The 22,902-nt window shown below is 42.0% G+C and overlaps 1 protein-coding gene across 1 annotated transcript in view; it reads right to left on the minus strand.

Moving 5' to 3' along the window:
- Positions 1 to 1,840: 1,840 nt before the first annotated feature.
- The window catches only part of apaf1 (apoptotic peptidase activating factor 1), a 50,374-nt gene continuing 29,312 nt past the window's right edge, over positions 1,841 to 22,902 (minus strand). Inside the window, exon 27 of the mRNA XM_069670954.1 lies at positions 1,841 to 3,220. Coding sequence (XP_069527055.1) covers positions 3,074 to 3,220 — 147 coding nt within the window. The 3' untranslated portion in view covers positions 1,841 to 3,073. The remainder of the gene's footprint in view (positions 3,221 to 22,902) is intronic.

Below are 22,902 nucleotides of genomic sequence, written 5' to 3' on the forward strand. Positions count from 1 at the left end.
AGCAGCAGAGTGGTGTCAGTATGTCAGATATATATGTGGGATAAAAGCAGCACCTGTTGTGTGTTATTTCAAGAGGGAAGTTACAGACTCTGGTACTATTTAAATGTCAACACCAGTAGCAGCTCCGGGATATTTTGACTGCTGCGGCTTAGTCATTTGAAGCCTAAACTTAACTTGAGGGAACCACAACAACATTTGTTTACTGAGTCACTTGGAGATCAAGTAAATAAGGAAAAAATACCGTGTTTTCGCTCTGAATCAAAGAATATTTCAAATGTTTTGCGATTGCAAAAAGAGGAGTCTATTAGTTAAGCTTTTTCAAAATGGTACCAAAAATCTTTGAGAAAATACACTTAAACAGTTCAAACAAATTAGCCCTCTGCATTTATAAAACAAATATTCAATTTTTAAAACCACTCTATCAGCTCTCTAAAGATGTGTAAAGAACAAACAAGCGCACAAAAACACTCTTATAATATTCAGCTCATTTCTGCAACAGCCAGCTCTCAGCATGCGGATATGAGGATGCCACCAACCACACATTAACAACAAAAAGCCATGTTGGCCATGAAACAGCACACCTCAACAACAGTTCTGGCAGCCAACGAAGAACTTATGCCAACAACAAACAAATGCATCTGATGTCCAATGCAAACACACATCTGATAAATAAGCAAACTTCACTTCTATCTGTTAATAATCACAAAACCTTCTGTATACGATCCAAGTCAGGATGTCTGCTACAGTAATTAAACTGAAACTACCGTTATACAGTAACTGTTGCTATAACATAAGCAGGCTCAGCATTAGCTTTTTAAATAAACAAGCAAATAAAACAATAAAAGTTAACCTAGAAAGCTTTCTTACCTTTAAAGAAGTGTTGTTTGAGGTTAAATCCACCATGAGTTACATAAGCCCCGGGTAGAGTTCATCTGTTGTTAGTCCACAGGTGTCCGTTGATTGCCTGTCCCGGGTAACCAGGGTAACTGTTAGCTTAGCTAGCATCCATACAAACTTCAGAATAGCAGTCACTGTTTTGCTAACTTTCTCCCCTTTGTCGCTGTTTTTTTACTTCCGAGTTGTCTTCGAAATCTCTGATTTCACTGTTCTTCTCGTTGTTTTGCTGTAGTTCTATGTTAATTCATTTGCTTCTCGCACCTTACAAGGAAATTTGTTTGGTGATTTGATTTGGTTAGTCCGCCATTAAAATTTTACCGGAAATGGCGCAGTGCTCACTACACATTGTGCATTAGCGCCAACGTGTGGTGGGGAGAGTAAAAGCGTGAAGTTGCGCTCAAAATAAAACACGTACTAATGTACTTACCTAACATTTTAATATTTTTAGCTTAAACACATCCATGCAAATAACCCCAAACTCTTAGCGTTCACCCTCTAAATACTGTTATTGTGGTAGGATTTTTGCTATTTGCTAAGTCAATGACTAGAAGATCCCTCTCTCCTCCTAAAAAATGGCTGCACAACCATAAAATGTGTTTTATTATTTAGGGTTTTTTTTAATTGATTGAATTATATGGTCCATGATTAATTCTTCCATTATTTTGTCAACATGAAGGTCCTGTGAAAAGCCTGTTGTTCCATATTATTTATGTGGAAGACAGCAATGTTTCCATTTTTCTGATTTCATTTACATTTAGATTGAATTAAGGATAATGCAAAGTATTCTGGAAGTTCAAAACTGGAGAATACAGGAGTTGCTGGATTCATAGATATACAGTCAATTAACAGATGACCAAAAAAGGAAATTAAATAATTCTACAATAATAATATGGCCAGGTAAAAAAATCAAAAGAGACATCATCATAGAATGTGTAGTTTAATCTTTTATAAATTACACTCACATTGTACCACAGCATAAAACAGTGTCATTACATCCTGAGCAGACATCTTTCTTTTAAGACAGGGCCCTCCTCAGTGGAAGGAAATCTGTTGATTTAATTTATGCCGACTTTTAAGCACCAATTGGGAAGAGCACAATGTGAAAATGAAGAAATATTTCTGAACAAATCTGCATGAAAGATTGTACCTCCTGCTTCAAAGTGCTCTGACCAGGAAAAGGCTTTATAGTTACACCACAAACATCAGATCAAAGTGTGTGTAAAAAGTGTCGCGTTAACAAAAAAATATAAAAATAATAGTAAATAAATCGCAGACGGCATTTTTTTGTAGAAAACATTTACCTTTGATCTAAGTTCAAAAGTACAAAAAGTTCAGATGTACAAACACACCCACAGGCTTTATAAAGTTTTCAGATTCAGATTTAAAATGCTCAATCATTAAAACTTAATCTAAACATTAATTCTTAATGCTGATCAAAGTGCACCAGAAGTTCTAGCTATGCTGGTGGATTGAGAAACCCATGTGCACAAAACATACACAGCCTCAAGTCGTATTTCAGTTCAGACTAAGGCTTTAAATTAAAAGGCTCAAAAGCAGACGCAGGAGATTTACCCTCATAACGACAGTCTAACGGATCAGCGCGCGTGCATGATAGCTTATAGCGATTATAAACAGTGGAGTGGAAAATCTTTCACATTTCATGCAATAATAGCCCCAACACAATATGCATTAACATTTAGAATTCACATTTAAAGTGATGCAAGGATCACGTACCTTTAACCTGTTGATATTCACCTTTTTATTAGGCATTAATGATTGAAAAGATCTGCCTGAGCATTTATTAGTAAACACGTTGCCCTTTAATGCACCTTTTCTTGTGTTTAAAAAAGATTCTGCTCTATTTCATTTACAAAAACACACATTTTCATCGCCTTTTCATTCAAGAGCAGGAATCTCTTTGAACTGTAAAGGTGCATCATTGAATTTAAAGCTGGTGTTAAGTTGAGTGATTAGAGTTTGGCCCATCAGAAAGTAAGGCTCTATTGTAAGGCTGTTGAGAAGTGTGTGGTGATGAGATGTGCAGATGTCAGTTTAGCCCTTTTGCAAGTGCAAACTCATCTGCTCCTGTAAACAGTTGGAAACAGTTGGATTTGCAAGACAAAATGTGTTTTGTTTGTCTTTTTTTTTTTGGTGTGTTGGAGCAGTGGTTGCAGCGTCACACCACCCTCTGCAGGACGTAGAGGATGCCGATGTTGTCAATGGTGACAAAGGTGGAGAAGTCGGACGAGACGTGGATCCTCTTCAAGGCGGTTCCCGTCGGGTAGAAGGTCTGCAGGGCCTCGCCTTTCTCCACGTCCCACCACTGGCAAACAGACAGAGACAGAGAGAGGGGCTGTTAGAATGCTTCAGGCTCTTAACAGACAACCCTATATTGTATTGTGTTGAGTATATGGGCTTCTTTCACAGCGGACATTTTTACATCCAACAGGAGGAAAAGCACAGGTGTTAATAATAGCTTGGTTCTGTTCTTTTCAGGTGTCTGAGAAAGTTCACAGGCAGTCAGCATGCACACAATCAGGACCATGACATTGAAGCAGCTAAATGGAATACAGCCATCATTAATGTGACTATAAAGACCTGTGCTTCTCCTCCTGTTGGATATAAAAATAAAAAGCTTAGCACAAAGACAGGAAATGGAGACAAAGCTAGCTCGGCTATATCCAAAGGTAAGAAAATCTAGCTACCAGCACCTCAGAAGTTAACTAGTAAACAGTTAACATCTTGTTTGTATTTGTGGTCAAAAAACTAAGTGTAAAGACAACAAACATTTTGCATGTACCAGTCTCATCCAGGAGAAGGGATTACATCCAACATATAACATGTTTACTTACAAGCTATAGATGGGTTTTATTTCCTTTCGATAGAACCAAGCTAACTGTTTTTTCTCCTGTTTCAAGTCTAAGCTTCATGCTAAGCTAGGCTAAGGGGGCTTTCACATTAGGGACACAGGCCCAGATCCGAGTACACTTGACCCCAAAGTCCAGTTCGTTTGATTAGTGTGAACACTTTGTATCGTACTCTTTTCAAGGTCCACTTCAAAAGGTGGTCTCGAGTACGGTTCATGTGGTAAATGGTAAATGGACTGTACTTGCTTTTCTAGTCTTTGCGACCACTCAAAGCTGCTGTTACACTACATGTCACATTCACACATACATCCACACACTGATGGCAGAGGCTGCTACGTCAACTGTCAACCGTCAACAGGACACTTCAACATGTTGCCTGAGGGAGCTGGGGATCGAACCTCTGACCTTCTGATTGAAAGACGACCGACTCTACCACTAAGCCACAGCCGCCCCAATCATGTGTATATAGGTACGGTACGCATCAGGTGTGAAAGCTACTGTTCTAAACAACAGAAGTGGACTGCTTTTTAGAACGTCTCCTCCAAAATCCACGTATGCACGCAGCACCGCTGATCTCATCCTCTGAACTGCACAGCCATGACTGATACCGTAGGAATGAAGGTGAGAGCGTCGTTCTTGAGATTTTCTCCACAATAAGTGCAAAGGTTGGCTCCATTGTATGGGCTTGGGATCATGCGATTCGCACGCTTTTCTACACTAGAACTACAACATATATGTTCCGTAGTTGATGATACTCTTCTTCTTGTCCTTGTTTTTGAGGTGCATTACCGCCACCTTCTGCTTCGGAGTCCTACCGCCTGTGTACTCTCGTACGGAACGAAGCAATCGTACCTCATGTGACTTCATATTAATATGCAGACATGAAAGTGTTAGTAATCTTCCCCTATCAGTAAGAACAGGCCTATTACACAAAACTTGTATGACGCCAAGAAGACCATGATGAATTTGAAAGGGTTATATTACTCTGACTCATACAGACTCACACACACAAACACACACACCCCCGCAGGCGCCCTTGATCACACAGAAACAGACACACTAATAAACCCCCCCCACCACCAGCTTTCCTGAGTGATTCCGTTTAATCTCGGTTTTAAAGTTGACATTTTCTATTCAAGATCCATCTCGCTGGGATGAATCATCAAAGGAGCATCAAGTCAATCATTGCCAGTCTGGCGTGAGAGTGTATCAGTGTGTTGGCGCACGTTTAACTTTAAAATTGTACCTCGTATATCGAAATAAAAGACTCGACATGAATCAAATCTGTAGGTTGAAGCTGTGTTAGTGTAGCTTTAGTGTCTTGTGTGTGTGTGTGTGTGTGTGTGCAAGAAAGCAGGCCAACTCCTGAGTCGCTCAACAGGCGGATGGACAGACAGACCGACTGCAACAGAGGAGGTGGTGGCAGCAGATGTCTGGCTTACAGGACAATCCCAACACACACACAAACACACACACACATACACACACAAACACTCCATTAATCATGCACACCGTTCAACAGCATTAATGGGAGCTCATTTGCATATTCCTGATATGTACGCCTTTGGTTTTCCTCTTCTTGTCGTGCCATGCCATAAATACACCGTGTATCCGCGCGTCTGAAAAATGTCCCAGTATATTTCTGTTGCTGCAGGGCGTCGGATAAACTTCTGCTGATTGGACGACCTCCACAGCAACCATAATAACACACGCACACAAACACACGCACACGTCTGCATTCATCCTAAAACGGGAGCTGGTTAACTGGAAATAGAAACGCTTCCTTGTCACAACAAATAATCACGACTAAAAAACATATTAAATAGCATTAACTGGTTGAGATATAAAAATGGACCTGGAGCAAAATAATGTCATAATGTGTTTGTAGATAAGAAGGACACAGTTATTTCACTGCACTGTTTATCTCCTGGCTTATTTTGCTACTTCCTTTTTAGGCCATTCAATCATTAAGAAGATGAACATTATTTTCCTACATATTGACAGTTTTTGACGGCTAATCTGAGGTTGAAGAGTTCAGTCATTTTGCATTGTCTATTAGCCTAGCCTACTAGCCTATAAATATATATCTTGTTATGTGCTGTTGGTTTTCTCCATAGACTGTATAAAAAAGATGGACGACATGACAGCTCCCTAAAAGTGAAGCCAAAACATTTGGAGCACCCCCTGCTGACTGGCTGCAGTATAGGTCATAAAGCCTGCCTCCTCCATGTTAACAGATGGGACATGAGTCAAACTATAAAATCAAAATACACACCAGATAAATGTTTCTCAAACATGGTTTCTGTCATTATAGTTAGTCATTATCATGCTGATTTACGTCCAAGTGTTCATTTTTCTGACAAGTTTATTTTTAATTAGTTATTTGATGCTGTAAAAAGGATGATTGACAGCTCTGTTGACAAATACGGCTCCTGCAGCCGATCTGTTCTGGAGAGTAGAGGAGGAACGGCGAGAAGAGACGTAATTAAAATAATCACTACAGTCATTGAAGTTTCTATACCCGTGAGCGTTAACCTCAGACCAACACGAGAAGCTGTTCTGCAGTTAAACACGCCGACGTGCTGGATCGTTGCTATTTTTCCGGTAAGTTAAGTGTGTGTTTGGGTTAGCGGAAGTGGCTAAGGTGGCTCCACCCGCTGATCGCTACTGTGCAGCTCTGGCTCCAAATGACATCACCATCGCAAGATGGCAGCGCCTGTCACAGGGTGTATTTTGGTTCAATTTCGTACAATGAGAGCAGATGGAGACGCGTCGTCCATCTACATATACAGTCATTGGTTTTCTCCCTCATATCCGGTCACTCCCAGGCTCGTGCAGGAAGCCATAAGTCCAGCTCATGGACTGTATAAAAAGTTGGACGACATGATAGCTCCCTAAAAGTGAAGCCAAAACGTTTCGAGCGCCCCCTGCTGACCGGCTGCAGTATAGGTCATAAAGCCCGCCTCCTCCATGTTAACAGATGGGACATGAGTTGAACTATAAAATCAAAATACACGTCCGATAAATGTTTCTCAAACATGGTTTCTGTCATTATAGCTAGTTATTATCATGCTGATTTATGTCCAAGTGTTCATTTTTCTGACAAGTTTATATCTAATTAGTTATTTGATGCTGTCAAAAGGATGATTGACTGCTCTGTTGACAATTACGGCTCCTGCAGCCGATCTGTTCCGGAGAGTAGAGGGGAGGAGGAACGGCGAGAAGAGACGTAATTAAAACAATCACTACAGTCACTGAAGTTTCCATACCTGTGAACGTTAACCTCAGACCAACACAAGAAGCTGTTAAACACGCCGACGTGCGGGATCTTTGCTGTTTTTTCCGGTAAGTTAAGTGTGTGTTTAGGTTAGCGGAAGTGGCTACGGTGGCTCCACCCGCTGATCGCTACTGTGCAGCTCTGTCTCCATGTGATGTCATCATCAACGTCATATGGATGGCAGATGGCAGCGCCTATCACAGGGGCTATTTTGGCATCAATTTCGTACAATGGGAGCAGATGGAGACGCGTTGTCCATCTGTATATACAGCCATTGGTCCAGCTACACTGGTATGAAACATCTGTCAACAACACAAGACGAGCTAACAAGGAAACACAGAACAGGTCCAGTGTGACCAGGCTCACGGTCTGTATTCAGGCCATGATCGGGGTCAGTTATTTAACTGACATCTTCACACAGGTCAGGCTTCATATAACAGTAAGACTCAGAGGCCTCCTGACCCACGGGCATTAATGAGTCACCGTGCAAACAGAACTCACGCTCCCTCTCCTCCTACATGTGGTCCTTTTTCTGACCCTTTACCTCGACTCACCCCGCAGTCAGAAGGGAAAACATTTCACACTGCATGCTTTTAGAAAGAATTATTATAAAATGAATGCAAGACGACATTACATTAACCCTCGTGTGTGTTAATGCTGCTCTGTAAAACACCTATGGTGAATCTGCGCGATGTTTACTTCAGTATCAGAGAGATTTTATGTAATTATCTGCAGCCTCAAGGCTACACGTGACCCCAGAGTGAACTCAGCATTTAGTCAAACTAATTAATTCCGTGTTCATACATAAAAACATATAGAGTGAATCCCAGCAGGGTTAACATGATTAATCTCTGCTTTGCATGTTGTTTACCATAATCCTCTGCGTATGACTGGACTCATGTTGATGACTAATGTTTACAGCATCAGTTCAGCATCTTGTAAGCTGATATACGCATAAATACACGTATATCAGGGATCCCCCCAAGAAATAGGTGATCAGACTCTTACTACAGTCTATATCGAGACAGTTGAAGTTTCACGATCTGACGGATATTTTTCCTCCTCACACGTCAGCATCTTATGTGACAGATTGTGCGACTTGTCTTGATTGTTTTTCCCTGAAATTATAGCGTGCGTCTAATCAATCATGTGCTGAAGTGAATCACTGATTCTGACACATTTTAATTGTTAGTTAGGAGATGACGATTCTAACAGCTTCTGCACCTATTAAAACTCTCGCCAGGGCGCCGGTTTAGCTCAGCGGTTAAATTGCTCGTCCCGTATGCAGAAGTTACAGTCCTCGATGCGGCGGCCCCTCTCTCTCTTACCCTGTTTCTGTCACCATCCGCTGTCCTCTCTCTCTCAATAAACGCATAAAAGGCCTTTACTGTGTGAGTGATGTAATGACATAGCTCACTATATCATAAAACCAGCTCCGGAAAAAATTAAGAGACCACTGCAAAAAATATGCTTTTCTCTGGTTCTTTATTCCTATTCTATTTATAGGTTTGTGTTGTAAAATAAACTTTTGTTTTATTCTATATATAACATTTCTCCCTACTTCCAAATAAAACATTCTCATTAAGGTCTTAATAAAAGGAAAATGGCGACTGGTTAAAAAAATGCAAAAAGATGTTTGTCAGACACACATTGATTCACAAATCAATATTTGGTGGAATAACCTGGTTTTTAAATACAGCTTCCATGCATCTTGGAAGACCTTCGCATTGCTGTTTGGTGACGTTAGGCCACTATTTGCGCAAAAAGTCAAGCAGTCTGGCTTTGTTCGATGGCTTGTGACCATTTATCTTCCTCTTGATCACATTCAGGAGGTTCTCAATGGGGGACAGATCTGGATTGCGTTGGCCATGACATGCTGATTAAAGAAACATGTGGAGTGGTTTCTTAATTTTTTCCGGAGCTGTTTATCAGCTCTGCAACTGACAAGTTGTCTTCATCATCAATTAAACTGCCAACTATTTTCAAAATGAGAATAAATTAAAAGTTGTAAAAAATGCTCATCAACTTTTACAGACTCAAAGTGACGTCTTAAAATTGCTACTTTTGCTCAAACAGTCCGATGCCCAGGAGCTCAGCGGGTAAATCGTGCATCCCACATACAGAGGCTACAGCCCTCGACGCGGCAGCTCCGGGCTCAGCCCTTTGCCGCGCGTCGTCCCCACTCTCTCTTCCCCTGTTTCCGACACTATCCGCTGCCCTCTCACTTTAATGATAAAAGGCCTTTGTGACGTCACAAAGTGCAGCCTCAGCAGGCTTTGGAGAGATGGCCAATCAGAAGAAAGCAGGCTTTCTTAAAGGGACAGAGCTGACTGAGTCGTTTCAGGCAGAGGCTGTATGAGGGCCTGCACAGAGCAGCAGTGTGAAAAGAATAACTGTAAATTATGCTAAGCTACTCCACAGGCATCACAGAGTGAAATATGAAGCTTGAAATGAGCATATTACCCCCCCTTTAAGGTCAATTTCTTATGAAAAGGTCGAAGTTAAATCACATTATTATTGAAAATCGGCTAAGACTCTGCTCCAGCAACAACAGAGAAGCTAAAATGAAGTCCGAAAGAAACAATGAGAAGTTTCAACTCTCGCCAGAACAAAAGGCTTTTCAAGGTCACTGAATGAGGCCTTCAGCATCAAAACAGCCTGAATTCCAAACACAGACTGTCAACATGTATTGCTTTGTAGGGATGACAAAGATATGTGGAGGGACAAAGAGAGATAGACGAGATAAAGGCGAGATCGATAGAGACGTGGAGGTAAAACGAGGACACGCTGCAGATATCAGTGGAGCAAATGAGACAGTTTGATTAAGTGTAATTGCATCGGAATAAAAAGCAAAGATGGCTGCCGGCTGCCGACTGCCAAAACACTGACAGCTCAAACAAAGAAATAATACTCAGATGCCTGCACACACACACACACACACGTACAAATACAGAAATAAACAGCCGAACAGACAGACTGAGGCGAGGGAGAGAGTCGAAGAACAACAAAACCGAATCCCACGACAAACGCGGGGAACAGACGCATGATGAAACTCTGTGACGAAGCGGGGGAGAAGAAGGGGGGGAAAAAACGCTCCAGAACTCCAACTGGTTATGAAAAAAGGATTAGCAGAGAGATGGGGCGCGTGGAGAGGAGAGCTGTTGGAGAATGAATGTTTAAGAGACAGTTGGCGGAGCGAGATGTGTGGACAGAATGTGGGAAAATGATGTTAGCTGCAGAGTGAGAGTGGATTTACTACGAGAGGGGGGGAAAGTGAGAAAAATCACTATGTTGAATTTTTTACACTCGAGGACGCGGAGACGAGACTGGATGGCATGCATATTTATACAGAGGAATGAAGGGAGACATCTTTCTTTTAGGATAAAGAAAAGCAGGAAAGGTGAAAGATAGACGGCATGCAGACACGGAAATAAATTCAGATTAAAGATGTGAGCAGGGACACACATTCATCGTACCTACAGCTACCGCTCAGATAACTCTCCTTCCATGATGGGTTCTGCTCTCTGTGGGAATACACACCCATGTTTTGTGTGTTTGTGTGTGACACCGAGCATCCTCAGAGCAGATGTGCTGATATCAACAGAGGACCCATTGATTTATGGGCGAGCTAGTGCTGCACTAAGACGCTAAAGGACTATACAGTATGTGTGCGTTTCTTAGCTGTTGTTGCACGCAGCCCCAGGGTGAGTTTACAGCAAGGTTCAGCTTCATGTTATGTGAATGCTAATGAAAGGAAGACGCACATCGGTGGGACTGTAGGGGAAATATGTTGAGAAGAGACATGAAGCATTATGTCGGTTATAGTTTGGAGTTTATACCGCATGTGTAGGTAGAATTATAATTTATTTTATATATTTATTGGTTTCCTGTAATATATTAGAACCATCTCATATTAAAACATGCAGGCCACGTCTACACGTACGCAGGTTTTTGCCTCCTTTGTTTCCAATAAAAAAAAACCGTCCACACAAGCAGTTATAAAAAAAATCTGCGTCCAAACGAAAACGCCAAAACACAACAGAAACGCTGTCACCAACAGGCGGCGATATAACCCAGATATCCAAAGAAGAAAATGAAAATCACGGCCAATCAAACGTTTGAAAAAAATCTATTGCTGGAAGACCTGGCGGTCTGCAATGGAGCATCGAGGAAGGGGGACGATATATCAATATAGTGGACAATTAACTGTACGTAACATGTAAAAAGTCCTGTTAGCAAGGTGAGAAGCATCACTGCTTTTGTCACGTCCATCATTTTGCCTCATCCCTGACGCCTCACAGAGGAGAGAACGGTGCACAGCCTGACGTCACGAGCCAAAAACACAGTTTACCCCGTCTACACGTCTCCGTGGTAACTGAGTTACTTACAGTCTTCAGCCTGGTTTGGGTTTTAAAGAAGATCCGTTTTCAGTGACCTGAGTGTGGACGAAAGGCCAAAACGCAGAGAAAAAGCTACATTATGAAAACTACCTGTGTACGTGTGGACACGGCCTTGGATGAAGAGATTATTATGCATCACAGCTTATTGACTTTCAATGAAATGTAGTGTTGAATATGGCTGCACGGTGCTGCAGTGGTTAGCGCTGTAACCTTACAGCTAGAAGGTGAGAAAAAGGTTGTCTGTGTGTAAGTGTGTGATTGACAGGCAATCAGTCCAGGGTGTAACCCCGCCTCTCGCCCAATGACTGGGTAGGCGCCCCTCGCGACCCTGAACAGAATAAGCGGTATAGATAACAGATGGATGGATTAAAAAAACGGACAGAATTACTTCTTTCATTTCTACTGTTATCTAATAATAATGATGATATATTTTATTTAAGTGTCAGTCCTTGAAAAAAGAACAAAAGAAACATGCACTAACAAGCTATAAGGCCCAATAAGACCACTGTTAAATATATAAATATGTAAATGAGAAAGGAAACAAGGGATTTCTTTATATAACACAAAGACAAAACCAAACACTGAAATAGAAACACAAAGCCTGATGGTACAAGAACAGATCACGTAACACGGCATCGCTCAGTCAGAGGAGAAGGTGAATCAGTAACAACGTCTTTGAAGGCAGAATATCTGATCAGCTTTGAGGAGTGACAGGCCTCCAAGAACGCAGTATTAGTATTTGTTGTAGAGTTACCTTGAGTGGTTTTCATCTATTTATAGAATTTTTGTTTTTTCAATAGCTTTCAATGTCAGATGTTAATGCTCACTTGGCTAAATAAGACTCAGCTCCTTACATTAGATTATATTGCTTTTTCTTTTTTGTAGATAAAAATGTTTTGGGTTTTTTTCCAATAGCCTCCATGTCATGTGACCCATTGCTATTATATATCAAAACGAGAAAGCTCATACTGCAACCGAAGAGTTGCAGATAAGGTGAGGACTAACGCCTTTGCCGCTCTTGTCCATTTTGCCGTCTCTGATGGAGATGTCGCTTACTTGCACAAAAGTTTGTGCAAGTCCTAACGCCCGAGAGCCATCCATGTTTTACGGAAAACGGATGTCGGCGCATGTGACGTCTTTTGTTATCATTGTTCATCAACGTGGATCTTTTTTAAAGTAATAATCTTGAAGATTTTCATTTCAATAAATGTCTGTTAAGTCTCTGTCTATCGCCGAATGAGGTAACACAATGGTGATTGAGTCTATGGCCCACTGATGAAAGCCTTTGCATTTGCAGTATTACAGACTGGGTGTCTGTGGCGACTCACAAGCGGCGCCCAGTTCGAGATGTGTTTTCCATCAGCCAGCAGTGGTTGGTCTGCCAGAGAGGGTAGGCGGAGCTAAGTGGCTGCTTTTCCGGTCTCTGCAAGTGTTGCGAGTAAACGGTAATCTACTATGGCTGAACAAACAAAGAGAAGATCGATGACTACAGATACAACTTAAAAAATAAGTGAAAATCCAAAGAAAAAGAAACAAATTCGACACTCAGATGAAGGCAAACAGTCTAAAGAGGAAAGCGACCGTCAGCGAGGAAAATCAAGAGTTACAACCGGAGCCAACCGTGGACGTCACACATGCACAGCACTGTCTGGATTATCGCCATAGGTGCTGCCAAAGGTCAGAGGTCTTTCTTTTCACATTAGTATCTCACCTGGGTCACATTCTAAAATCGATATGAACAGTGATCCCAAAAAATCAGATATGAGCCCTAAATAGGAATTGAGCATGAAGGCCTGCAGTAAGAACGCAGCCTTAGTGTATATCGATGTAGGAAAAATATGGTGATTGTGTGCACATTTTTCAGCCATGCATGGAACAAGTGGAGTTAAAATGACAGCCCCTTTCACCTCATCCACATCTCAGGGGTGTTGTGAAGAGCACAGAGAGCGTATGTCCGTCTGCTTTGGTGAAAACATGATGACAGAAAACAAGAAGAGCCGCTCTATAAAGCCCCACCATTCTGCATGTCCTGATAAGCCCCCTATCAGTGTCACGCCGGTCAAAATCACTGGAGGGCGAGCCGGGAGTGCGACGCACCCCGATTCATTTCCGCGTACAAAGCATGAGCGTCAGATCTACTCCTACAGACCCTCCGTGTTTGCCCTCTTGAAGCTAAATAGGTCTGCTTATTCAGGCTAACGGAGGGAGAGTCAGCAGCGCTTACATAACAGCAATACCTGTCCGTGTGTGTTATTATGAGAGTGGATGCAACGCTGAGGTGTGACGGGCGCACAGTTACGTCTTTCAGAAGCTGAAGAGGGAAGTAATTCATCTTCCTCTTACATAAATAGCAGCGATGCAGACTCCGGGGGGAATACGAGGAGTTTATACGCTTTCTAAAAAATTATAAAGCGGCACAGCGTGGAGGGAGGAGGGGGGTGAAAGAAGGCAGGGATATAAGCTGGAGTAGGTTCAGCTGGTTTTGTAAGGCCGAATCTGTTACAGAGAGAAGACGAGAGAGATTTCATGTGTGTGTGACCAGGCCAAGAGTCTCACAGAGCGGGGAAACAGCGTGACACCGAGGCTGAATTATTCATCCAAGGTTCCAGGCGCTGAAATATTGATGCTCAGACATTCCTCGTCACATCTCGGCCTCACACGCGGCCTTTCTTTCTCTTCTCTCACCTGCATTCATTTTTTAATAAGAGTTGTGAGCGGGGAAAATAAGGGAAAGCAAGGAAATGAGAATTGATCGTAGGGAGCAGGGAAGGGAAGGGAAACACAGAGGTAAAGCATGTTTGGATTAAAGAGTTTCTGTTACGGCACACAGAGGAAAGGAGAGACGGATCCATAAAGAAAACATAAGACGGAGAAACAATCGTCAAAGGTTGTAAGGGGGAAAAAGAGATACAGAAATATTAAAGTTACAAAGAGGAGAGATTTAGCGTCCTGTGACAGTTTACTCTAAATCATCATCATTAAACTAGATTACATGCACATTTTCCAAACCCTGATGCAGATCAAAGGCTTCTCCAGAAAGTGTGTGACTCATTATTTGTGATTTGTCTGAAGTCAGAATGCGTTCTGTACGACGTCGGAAAGTAAAATGCACGACTTCGTTGGTGGCGTTTTCGCAATAACGGCAAGAAAACACGACAGGTAAAATGTTTAAGTGATGACTGGAGTATCTCTCCTCTTAGGATCGTGAAATATGGAGAGTAATTTTATACTTTTATACGAGACAGGAAGTTGTGTTCACTTCAAAGTGCAGTACTTTGTTCGGCATCCAAATGCAGATGAAATTCTCCTGTGTTTGGAGAAATAAAAATGTTGCATTTTTTCGCACTTTAAAGAATAGTTTGACATTTTGGGAAATATAAAAATTTGCTTTCCTGCAGAGAAACAAATACGACTGAAACTCCTCTTTTGTTTTAATATGAAGCTATAACCCGGAGCTTAGCCTCGTACAAAGACTGGAAACAGGGGAGGAAGCTCTGTCTGAAGGAAACAAATTCTACCTACCAGAAGATTCAATTCTCACATGTTGTAGAATTGTTGTTTAAAGGGATAGTTCAGTTTTTTGAAGGGGGATTGTATGAGGTGCTTATCAATAGTAAGTGTACTTGTACAGGAGAAGCCGGCCAGAGTTCCAACACAGAAGCTAAGCTAAGCACCGCTGCAGACGGGGTCAAAAGTATCACATATTTTAGATATTTAAAAGAGTCCTACATGCAAACAAACATTTCAGCTTAAAGGAGCAACTCTCAGTCAGAGTCAGTCAAAGCTGGTGTTCTCTGTAATCAATAGAAGCAATAATATTTGAAATTGGCGGCACAGCTGTTGAGAAAGTTGTACAAACAGCTCGTGGTTTCGCCCATTCTACATTCCTACAACACCCAGAAATCTGACGAGAATATACCGGTGAATCGTCTAAAAAATCTTCAGGTCTGCAGTCTACATTTCAAAACTGACGATTTTGAACGAGACATGACATCGGAGGCGGGCGTCATAGATTGAGGAAGTTAGCGAGCTCCCTGGCCTCCGCCAGATGACGCGTTTTACGTAGTCTGGTGGAGGTTTTCCAGGGCCCATTGGAGAAGTGGATAGCGTCCTCCAAAGGCACAGAGTGAAACTGCATATTTTTTCGACCATAATGGCATTAGCTCTCCATAATAGCATGATAGGACTGAGGCTGCAAATCGACAACATTGACGTCAGACAGCCCTTTCCCTCGGCACTATGTCTCGCTCCGCACAACGGCCCTGTATACCTACGCATGCAGCGCATGGTATCGGGTCAGCTGTTTGTAGAAGAGACAACAAAACAAAGTACATTCAATATTAGCAATTAGTTTGTTTGTGGATCAGAAGACTTAAATTTAAAAGATACATTTCAAAAGAACACAAACGTAACACAGTTGAAGCTTACCGGGACGCTTGGACACAGATTTATTAATCTGTGAATAAATGCCACAATGGATTTTTAACTTGTAGTTGGACGCTTTAAGTTTCGTTTACTGATATTTGTTAAAGCTGGGTTGTATTTATGTGCAAGATTAAGATATATATATCTAACAAAATTGGGTGACTTTGTAGGTAAGAGGCATGTTAAGAGTGAAAATAGTCTATTAGAGACAGAATGAGACTGAAAAAGAAGTTAAAAAAGTAGGACAAAGGGACAAAGAGTTTCCTGCAAACAGCATTAAAGCCAGAAGAAAAGACAAGAAAAGGGAGAGTAAGGAAGTCAGTGTGTGTGTGTGTTTAAGTGTGCATGTGTGTGTTTTAAAAAGCCAACTCCCTCCACCTCGGCCTCCGTCACCGATTTCCCACCTCAGCTCTGCCCCGTTTCGTCTCGGTGCGATTCACGCACACAAAAGGCTCCTCTTCTCCAGCCAGAGAGACAATTAACCCCGGCTTAATGAGCAACACTGGGGAAACAACTGCCTCCCAGAGACAGATAAATATTTCACCAGCCCGTGTTTATACCCCGAGCCTGACAACAAGAGCGCAGAAACCAGGCCACGGTCGTTCCAAGCACAGATCTATCAAAGTTTATCGCTTTGTCTCATGTGAAATGAGTGTGAAGGAAAAAGCAGAGAACATATAGAACATATATCTCCTCTGATTAATTTAATTAGAGAGTAAGAACCTGTGCGTGTTAAAATACTTTCTTTTGTAAGGCTGGAACAAGCAAAGGAGAAAACGATGACAAAAAAATAGAACAATAGATTAAGAGAAAAAAAGATGAATGCACTTTCAGGAGCTGTTTTGCATCTTATGAGCGTTTGTAGATATTTTTAGCGGCAGGTCTGCTGCTACGCCGGCGCGGCACTGCGGGACGCTCACTTCAGAAACAGCATGACGGAGGGAAAAGCGTCGAATGAAATCAGGACTGCGAACGCCGCCTGAGAACTGCATGGTGGCCTGTTCCACTTTCTCATTTACATACGCATCCAGGAGTCATCAAAATGTGTTATTTCTGTCTCTTTGTGAAGGAGGTGGGGGTGCAAAAAAATAAGGAAAAGCCACAGGGTGCGAGTGGCCTGTTAACCAGCATGCAGCAGGAATTATATCCAATAGGGAGGTCTTTTTGGCTACACAAGATGTGTCCAGAAAGTTTGCTTCAAAGCAGCCCTGAAACTTAAAAAAGAACAAAAATAGAAAAGAAGAGTCATCGAACTCCAAAGACTGACACAGCTATTTATAAAGTCTAAAAATACACTCTATTAAGAGACGTAAAATAGAGAAAATAAAACAGACACTGCAGTACTTTCCTTTTCTGCAAAAGCACCAGCCGCGTGTCAGATCTCTCCTGCAGGCCTGTCCTGTTCCGCACACAAACATTAAACCCCGACGGCGTATAAACTCCAGTATATACGCTCCTCAAAGTCAGCCGCGCTGTAAAACTGTGACACAGCAGTGAAAGGTGAACTGTGCCGAGTCCACTCCAGTCAGAGAATGTGTCAGTTATGGCGTAAAGCGGACTTTTAAAAGCCTGCCATCGTTTTTCTTCGACCACTTGGGTCTGAAGGCGAGTGTGCTGTTGAAGTGCAGGGTTGCACATGTGTTGTGACATATAGTTACAGCAGGAGGAATGAAAGACTTACAGTGGAAATATAGAGTCTGAAACTGGCATTTCTTTATGTAGAGGAGGAGTTTGAACTTATAAATTATAACCACGTAAAACTGTAAATATGTGAGGTTGCATTTCGCTGCTGACTTGATTTGTTTGTGTGCATAGAGGCTTTTTATTGTAAGTGTCTCAAGTTCTATTTCTGTTCTGGCTGGATGAATATACAGCTGAATCACACACATTCCTGTTGCTCTTTTGTTCCACCAAAATTAGCACATTCATGCGGGCTTTTCAGACCCGGGAAGGCCTGCGTATAGATGCCGATTGTCTCTTTTCCCATTGCCAGTGAAGCATACTCCTTTTGGTCTCTTTTCTGCTGAGTCACCGTCTGATGTCACAAACGCGCCCGAAACAGTGTTAGTAAATAGTGAAGATGATACGGTGGTTAGGTCTTTATTGTCTGTTTATCAAACTCGGCGCCGACAAATTTGCGCTGCTTGGACGGAGACGGGTGAGACGGAGACAAGGAGTCGCAGTAGTTTCCGACGGAGCATAGCATCACGCCGGAAAGGGGGCGGAGATTAGGTTTTGTGTTTCCATCAATTCCAATCAGAGCCGAGGCCATAATTACCCGGGTCTACTGCAGAGTCATTTGATCCGGGTCTGAATGCCGATTGTAGCCTTTCCCATTAAGCAAATAAGCCGCGTGTTAGCGGGTTTTTTGACCAGTGGGTAAACGGCTTAAGTCCTACAAGTTTTGGCAGCATCTAAAGTTGTTTGACATTGTGCATACTAAATTTGCCTAATATCGTTTAACATTTTACTACTACATAAAAGGGGGGTATTCTGCTAATTTAAAGCTTCTTATTTCACTCTGTGATACCTGTGGAGTAGCTTAGCATAATTTACAGTTAAAAAAAATACAGCCTCAGCCTGAAGCAACTCAGTCAGCTCTGTCGCTTTAAGAAACCCCGCCCCTACAAGCACGCTTTTTTCTGATTGGCCAGCTCTCCGAAGCATTTGTGATGTCACAAAGTACAGTGTGTAGAAAAGAATGTGTGAAACCTGTCGTTCACAGCAGCCTGCAGACTGAGCTGAGAAGCCTGGGGATTACGCCAACATACTTTTACCTACAGATCTGAAAGTTCACCCACGTTTAGTCTGGACATCCAACATTGTAACATTATATATATGAGTTAAAATGTGAAACAGCATAATACCCCCTCTTTAAAGCTTATTTATACGGAGCCTATTGCATGTCTGTTCCTTTCTCTCCTCTGCTGCTCCTCCTGAGGTTTCTTTCTTTAACATGTTGAGGGGTCTTTTGGGGGAGTTTTTCCTTAATTGTTTCAAGGATCTACGGACCAGGCTGAACTCAATCCCAACAAGCTCTTTGACCGATGTGGGAATTTACAAGTGTTTATCGGCTACACTCGAGTAAAGAGATGGCTCTCATGGAGGAGGGGAGAGACATGTATTGGTATAATTTGGAGATAAAGGTGAACCTCTCCAGACAGACTGTCCTTGAGAACATTTATAGAGCTGGAATAGGTCGAGACAGAAATAGTTGTGTTAAGAGTAAAAAAAAAAAAGAGCCAGAAAATAAGTTTTCTCCACACTTAGCATACCAGGGCGCAAAGTCATGGAAAAGTTTGAGAAATTGGTGGACACAGAAGTTTTAATCATGGGCTAATAAATCAAAGATAATAAATCAGTAGCTAATTGCTACTGTGGGACATAATCAAGCTTTTGAATACAGCCCAACACATTTTTCCCACACATAGACTTTACTTAGGCGGGCCGCCCAAGTATATTAACTGCCGCCAAAGTATATTTGGCGACCGAATTTAGCTTTATTTTTTTAACCATCCGAGAGAACGAGGCCATACACAATCGATTAACTAGTGGCACTGGGCACTCTCCCCTCCCTCTAGTCCCTCCCCTTCCTGTTCGTTCTGATATCGTGAGGAGGTTTCACCGACTGAAAGTTGCACAAGCTCTGCAAAGAAACAGAGAGGGACACGCACACGCGCATGTTGCATTTGAAGACCCGCAAACAGTGGTTATTTTTCAAGCATGGACCAAATAGACCATTTTGGTTCCGACAGGTACAGGTTCCTTTTTGGACGGCTACCACCACAAGTATATTACAGACCTGTGTGAAACACTGCACATACATCCGCCAGCTGATATTATCGGTCCGATACGGGTCCATAACAGATATATCATTATCGGCGTATCGGCAGAACTTCAGCAACGTTATAGGAGTTCATAATTGTTCTGATCAGAGTCTGAAAGAAGGTTGGGTCCTTATTTTCAACGATGCAATCCATGAAAAAAAACGATGGCAAAGCAATGTCTCGTATGTCATTCTGTGTTTCTCTTTGCAGCCTTTTCCTTCAAACTTAGCTAACACAGTCAGAACAACACTGTTCTTTGTTCTTACACTACATCGCAAAAACTGACTGTGGAGTCTTAAACAACACATTTCCTGCTTTGCTGTTTTCAAACCAAAATAACTCACAGTCATATCTATCATCCTGAAACAAAAGCAGAGGTCTGACGGAGGCAGCTGAGGGCAACATAACTCCGGCCTGAGAGAGAAGAATGATGGACTGATGGCCTTGAGAGAAATCACCGAGGTCTGGAGACACATTTACTCACGGCTTAGTCGATCTAATTATACAAGAATCTTGACTTGCTTGATGCCCCATCAATCCCTCAGAGAGGTGATTGCATTTTCTTTCCACGCTCTCTCTCGCGCTCAGTCCTCGCAGCGAACCAACTGTTTTTAATCTCTGACAGATTCTCCGTCCATCAAATGTCTCTCGAGGGAAGGTCAGAGCAACCTTCACTCCTTCATTTCATCACGTCTCCCTGCCCTCTTTCCCCAGATTCACTTTGAGTGTTACGCAGAGTGATGACTGGCTGTAACAGCTCATTAGCCGCCGAGGCCTCATTAGGATGCGCTTTACGATGATGGCTCGGGCTGAGAGAGCAGCAGGGAAACAGGCCGAGACCGGATGGGTGAAAGCAACCCTAAAAGAGGGCTTTACTTTAACCTACTGTTGAAAGTAAGCATCGTTTTTAGAGCAAAAGCCATGAGGGAAAGATAAAAAGCCTCGCAAGGGAGGGTGGCTTTAAAAAAGGTCACCAAATCGAACAAAGAAAATGACAACAGTGAGAAAAAAATAAAACAAATGAAGGTGTGAAACAGAGAGATAGCAGAAGAGGGACGCACACAAAGAGCAGGTCTGTGGTCTGGGGGGGAATCGGGAGATAGAAAAGTAGAGAATAAAAGCGAGGGGAGTCTAAAGAGGTGAGATAAGGTGAAATTGTGTTTCTCTCTTTCTCCTCCATCACAGGCCGGGCTGATAAGTGATGTCTGACAACGCCGGTGGCAGGGGACAACTGTCATCTAAAACACTCCCATCCATCTGGGGGAACACTGTGTGATAGCGTGTGTGTGTGTGTGTGTGTGCGGACTAAAAATGTCAGTGTGTGAACACGTTGGTGTGTGAGGAAGAGAAAACAACACAAGAAAACTGTGTGTTGCTACAGTCCTGTTCCAGTCGACATGCTCTTTTCTAGACTGAACACTAACTACTGTATGTACAACTCGGTTTTCAGCATATTTATATTGTTTTAAATCAAATACACCACTTCTGTTTGAGCATTAAAGGCGCTATGGTCCTTCTTTTGTTATCTGCCCTACTGTATGTGTTCAACTGCAAAGGGTACAATAGAAATAAATATAATGCATCCAAGCTATATGACGGTTTCAAGCAGCATGGGATCATGGGAATCTTCAATGTTAAAAAAATTCATCTGATGTGACTCAGGCAGAAATAATGTTAATAGAGGAGGTAATGCATTCATGTCATTTCCTTTCAATAAAATAGCCACAAGTAACGTTAGCTAACGTTGACAGTTTGCCGACGTCATTCCTCACTCTCATTTTTCATCTGTTTTTTCTACAGAAGACAGGCGATCAGATGGATTGAAAGGTTTTCTCCTACTTTTGAACATGTTGGATTAATTTGCTATTATGTAATTACACAATTTAATAAAATATATGATTACACGGCTGTGTTAAATACTTGATTCTGATTGGTTTATTACAGCATTCCGAGGGCTGCTATTTCTCGATAACAGACTGTTGCTATGAAGAATAGATTGTTGCTAGGGATTCAGCTCTAACAACACAATCCAGAGGACTGTAACTGTAATCATAATCAATCCAAAAGCCGAAAGAAGTCTAGTAAATTTGACGTTGGTCTGTTGTTTGAGGGAAAAAAAGAAAGCAGCTCACTTTAACCGTGCGTTAACACCGAACACGAATAGACGCGAATCGGCGGTGAGATTACAAACAAAGTCAATGCAATGATGCAAGTAGACTCGAATTATCGCATTACGTGAGTTGAAAAATGTTTTCTTCTTCGGCAAATTCGTGTCACGTGGTATAGCGAAACCCTATCAACATCAAGATTCTCCTGACGCCGTTGGTAACCATGGAGATAAGCCCCGCTTCCTCTCCTCCATTCTGGAAGGCCGAATATTCGCCTGTTATTTCAACGCAAATTTTGATCCGGCGGTCAAACTCGCGCAGGTAAAGCAAGGCGAATATTGGCTTTGCGTTTGGTGTGAACGCACAGTAAGAAGGCTACAGATTTAACCGTTGCTATGGACGCAGCTTTCACTGTGACTGTAACGGACTATTTTTCAGTGGAAAATTTAAATATAATCATTTTTAAATGTATAAAATCAATTGTTAATCAATATTTTGTGTCAAATAATTGATTTGGGAATATAAATAGCCGTGTAATAAGCGGGATAATGTACAGTGAGCAGGTTGTTATGGCGGAGGAAGGCGTGCTCCACCTGTCAGGGTTCCATTCCACTGTAACAAGCTGCTCACTACACTATCATATTTAATAGTATATTTTTATAACAGTGGTCTAGATGTTTTGAGAGATTTTAATGCAGAGTTGTGAATAATTAAGACCTTTAATTTCCCCCTCACCGAGATTATGTGGATAATATCCACATTAACAATGACCTTACTTTTAGTCAATAGCAGTACAAGAATGCATTATTAAGACAAATCAACCTGAAATAGGCAGATTACCAGAATAGATCTGCTGTCCCTGCTGATGAGATGACACCTCAGTCTGCCTTTTGACAGCTGAGTCAGTGAAGTAGACGAAGCTACCCAGAGGCATTGATTAAGGCTAAATGAGGACAAGCCTTTCATGTAAACACACGTTTGAATATTAGAAACTGTTGACAACTTAAAAATAGGCCCAATTACAAAGACGTGTCAATATTTAGAGGAAGAACTTCCCTGTTTTGTCTGCAACACGACGCCTCAGTGTGAATTATTCAGGGC

This window comes from Semicossyphus pulcher, unplaced genomic scaffold, assembly GCF_022749685.1.
Source record: "Semicossyphus pulcher isolate SPU_LCO1_2020_fin unplaced genomic scaffold, fSemPul1.0.p SCAF_20, whole genome shotgun sequence".
In the NCBI taxonomy this organism is placed as follows: domain Eukaryota; kingdom Metazoa; phylum Chordata; class Actinopteri; order Labriformes; family Labridae; genus Semicossyphus; species Semicossyphus pulcher.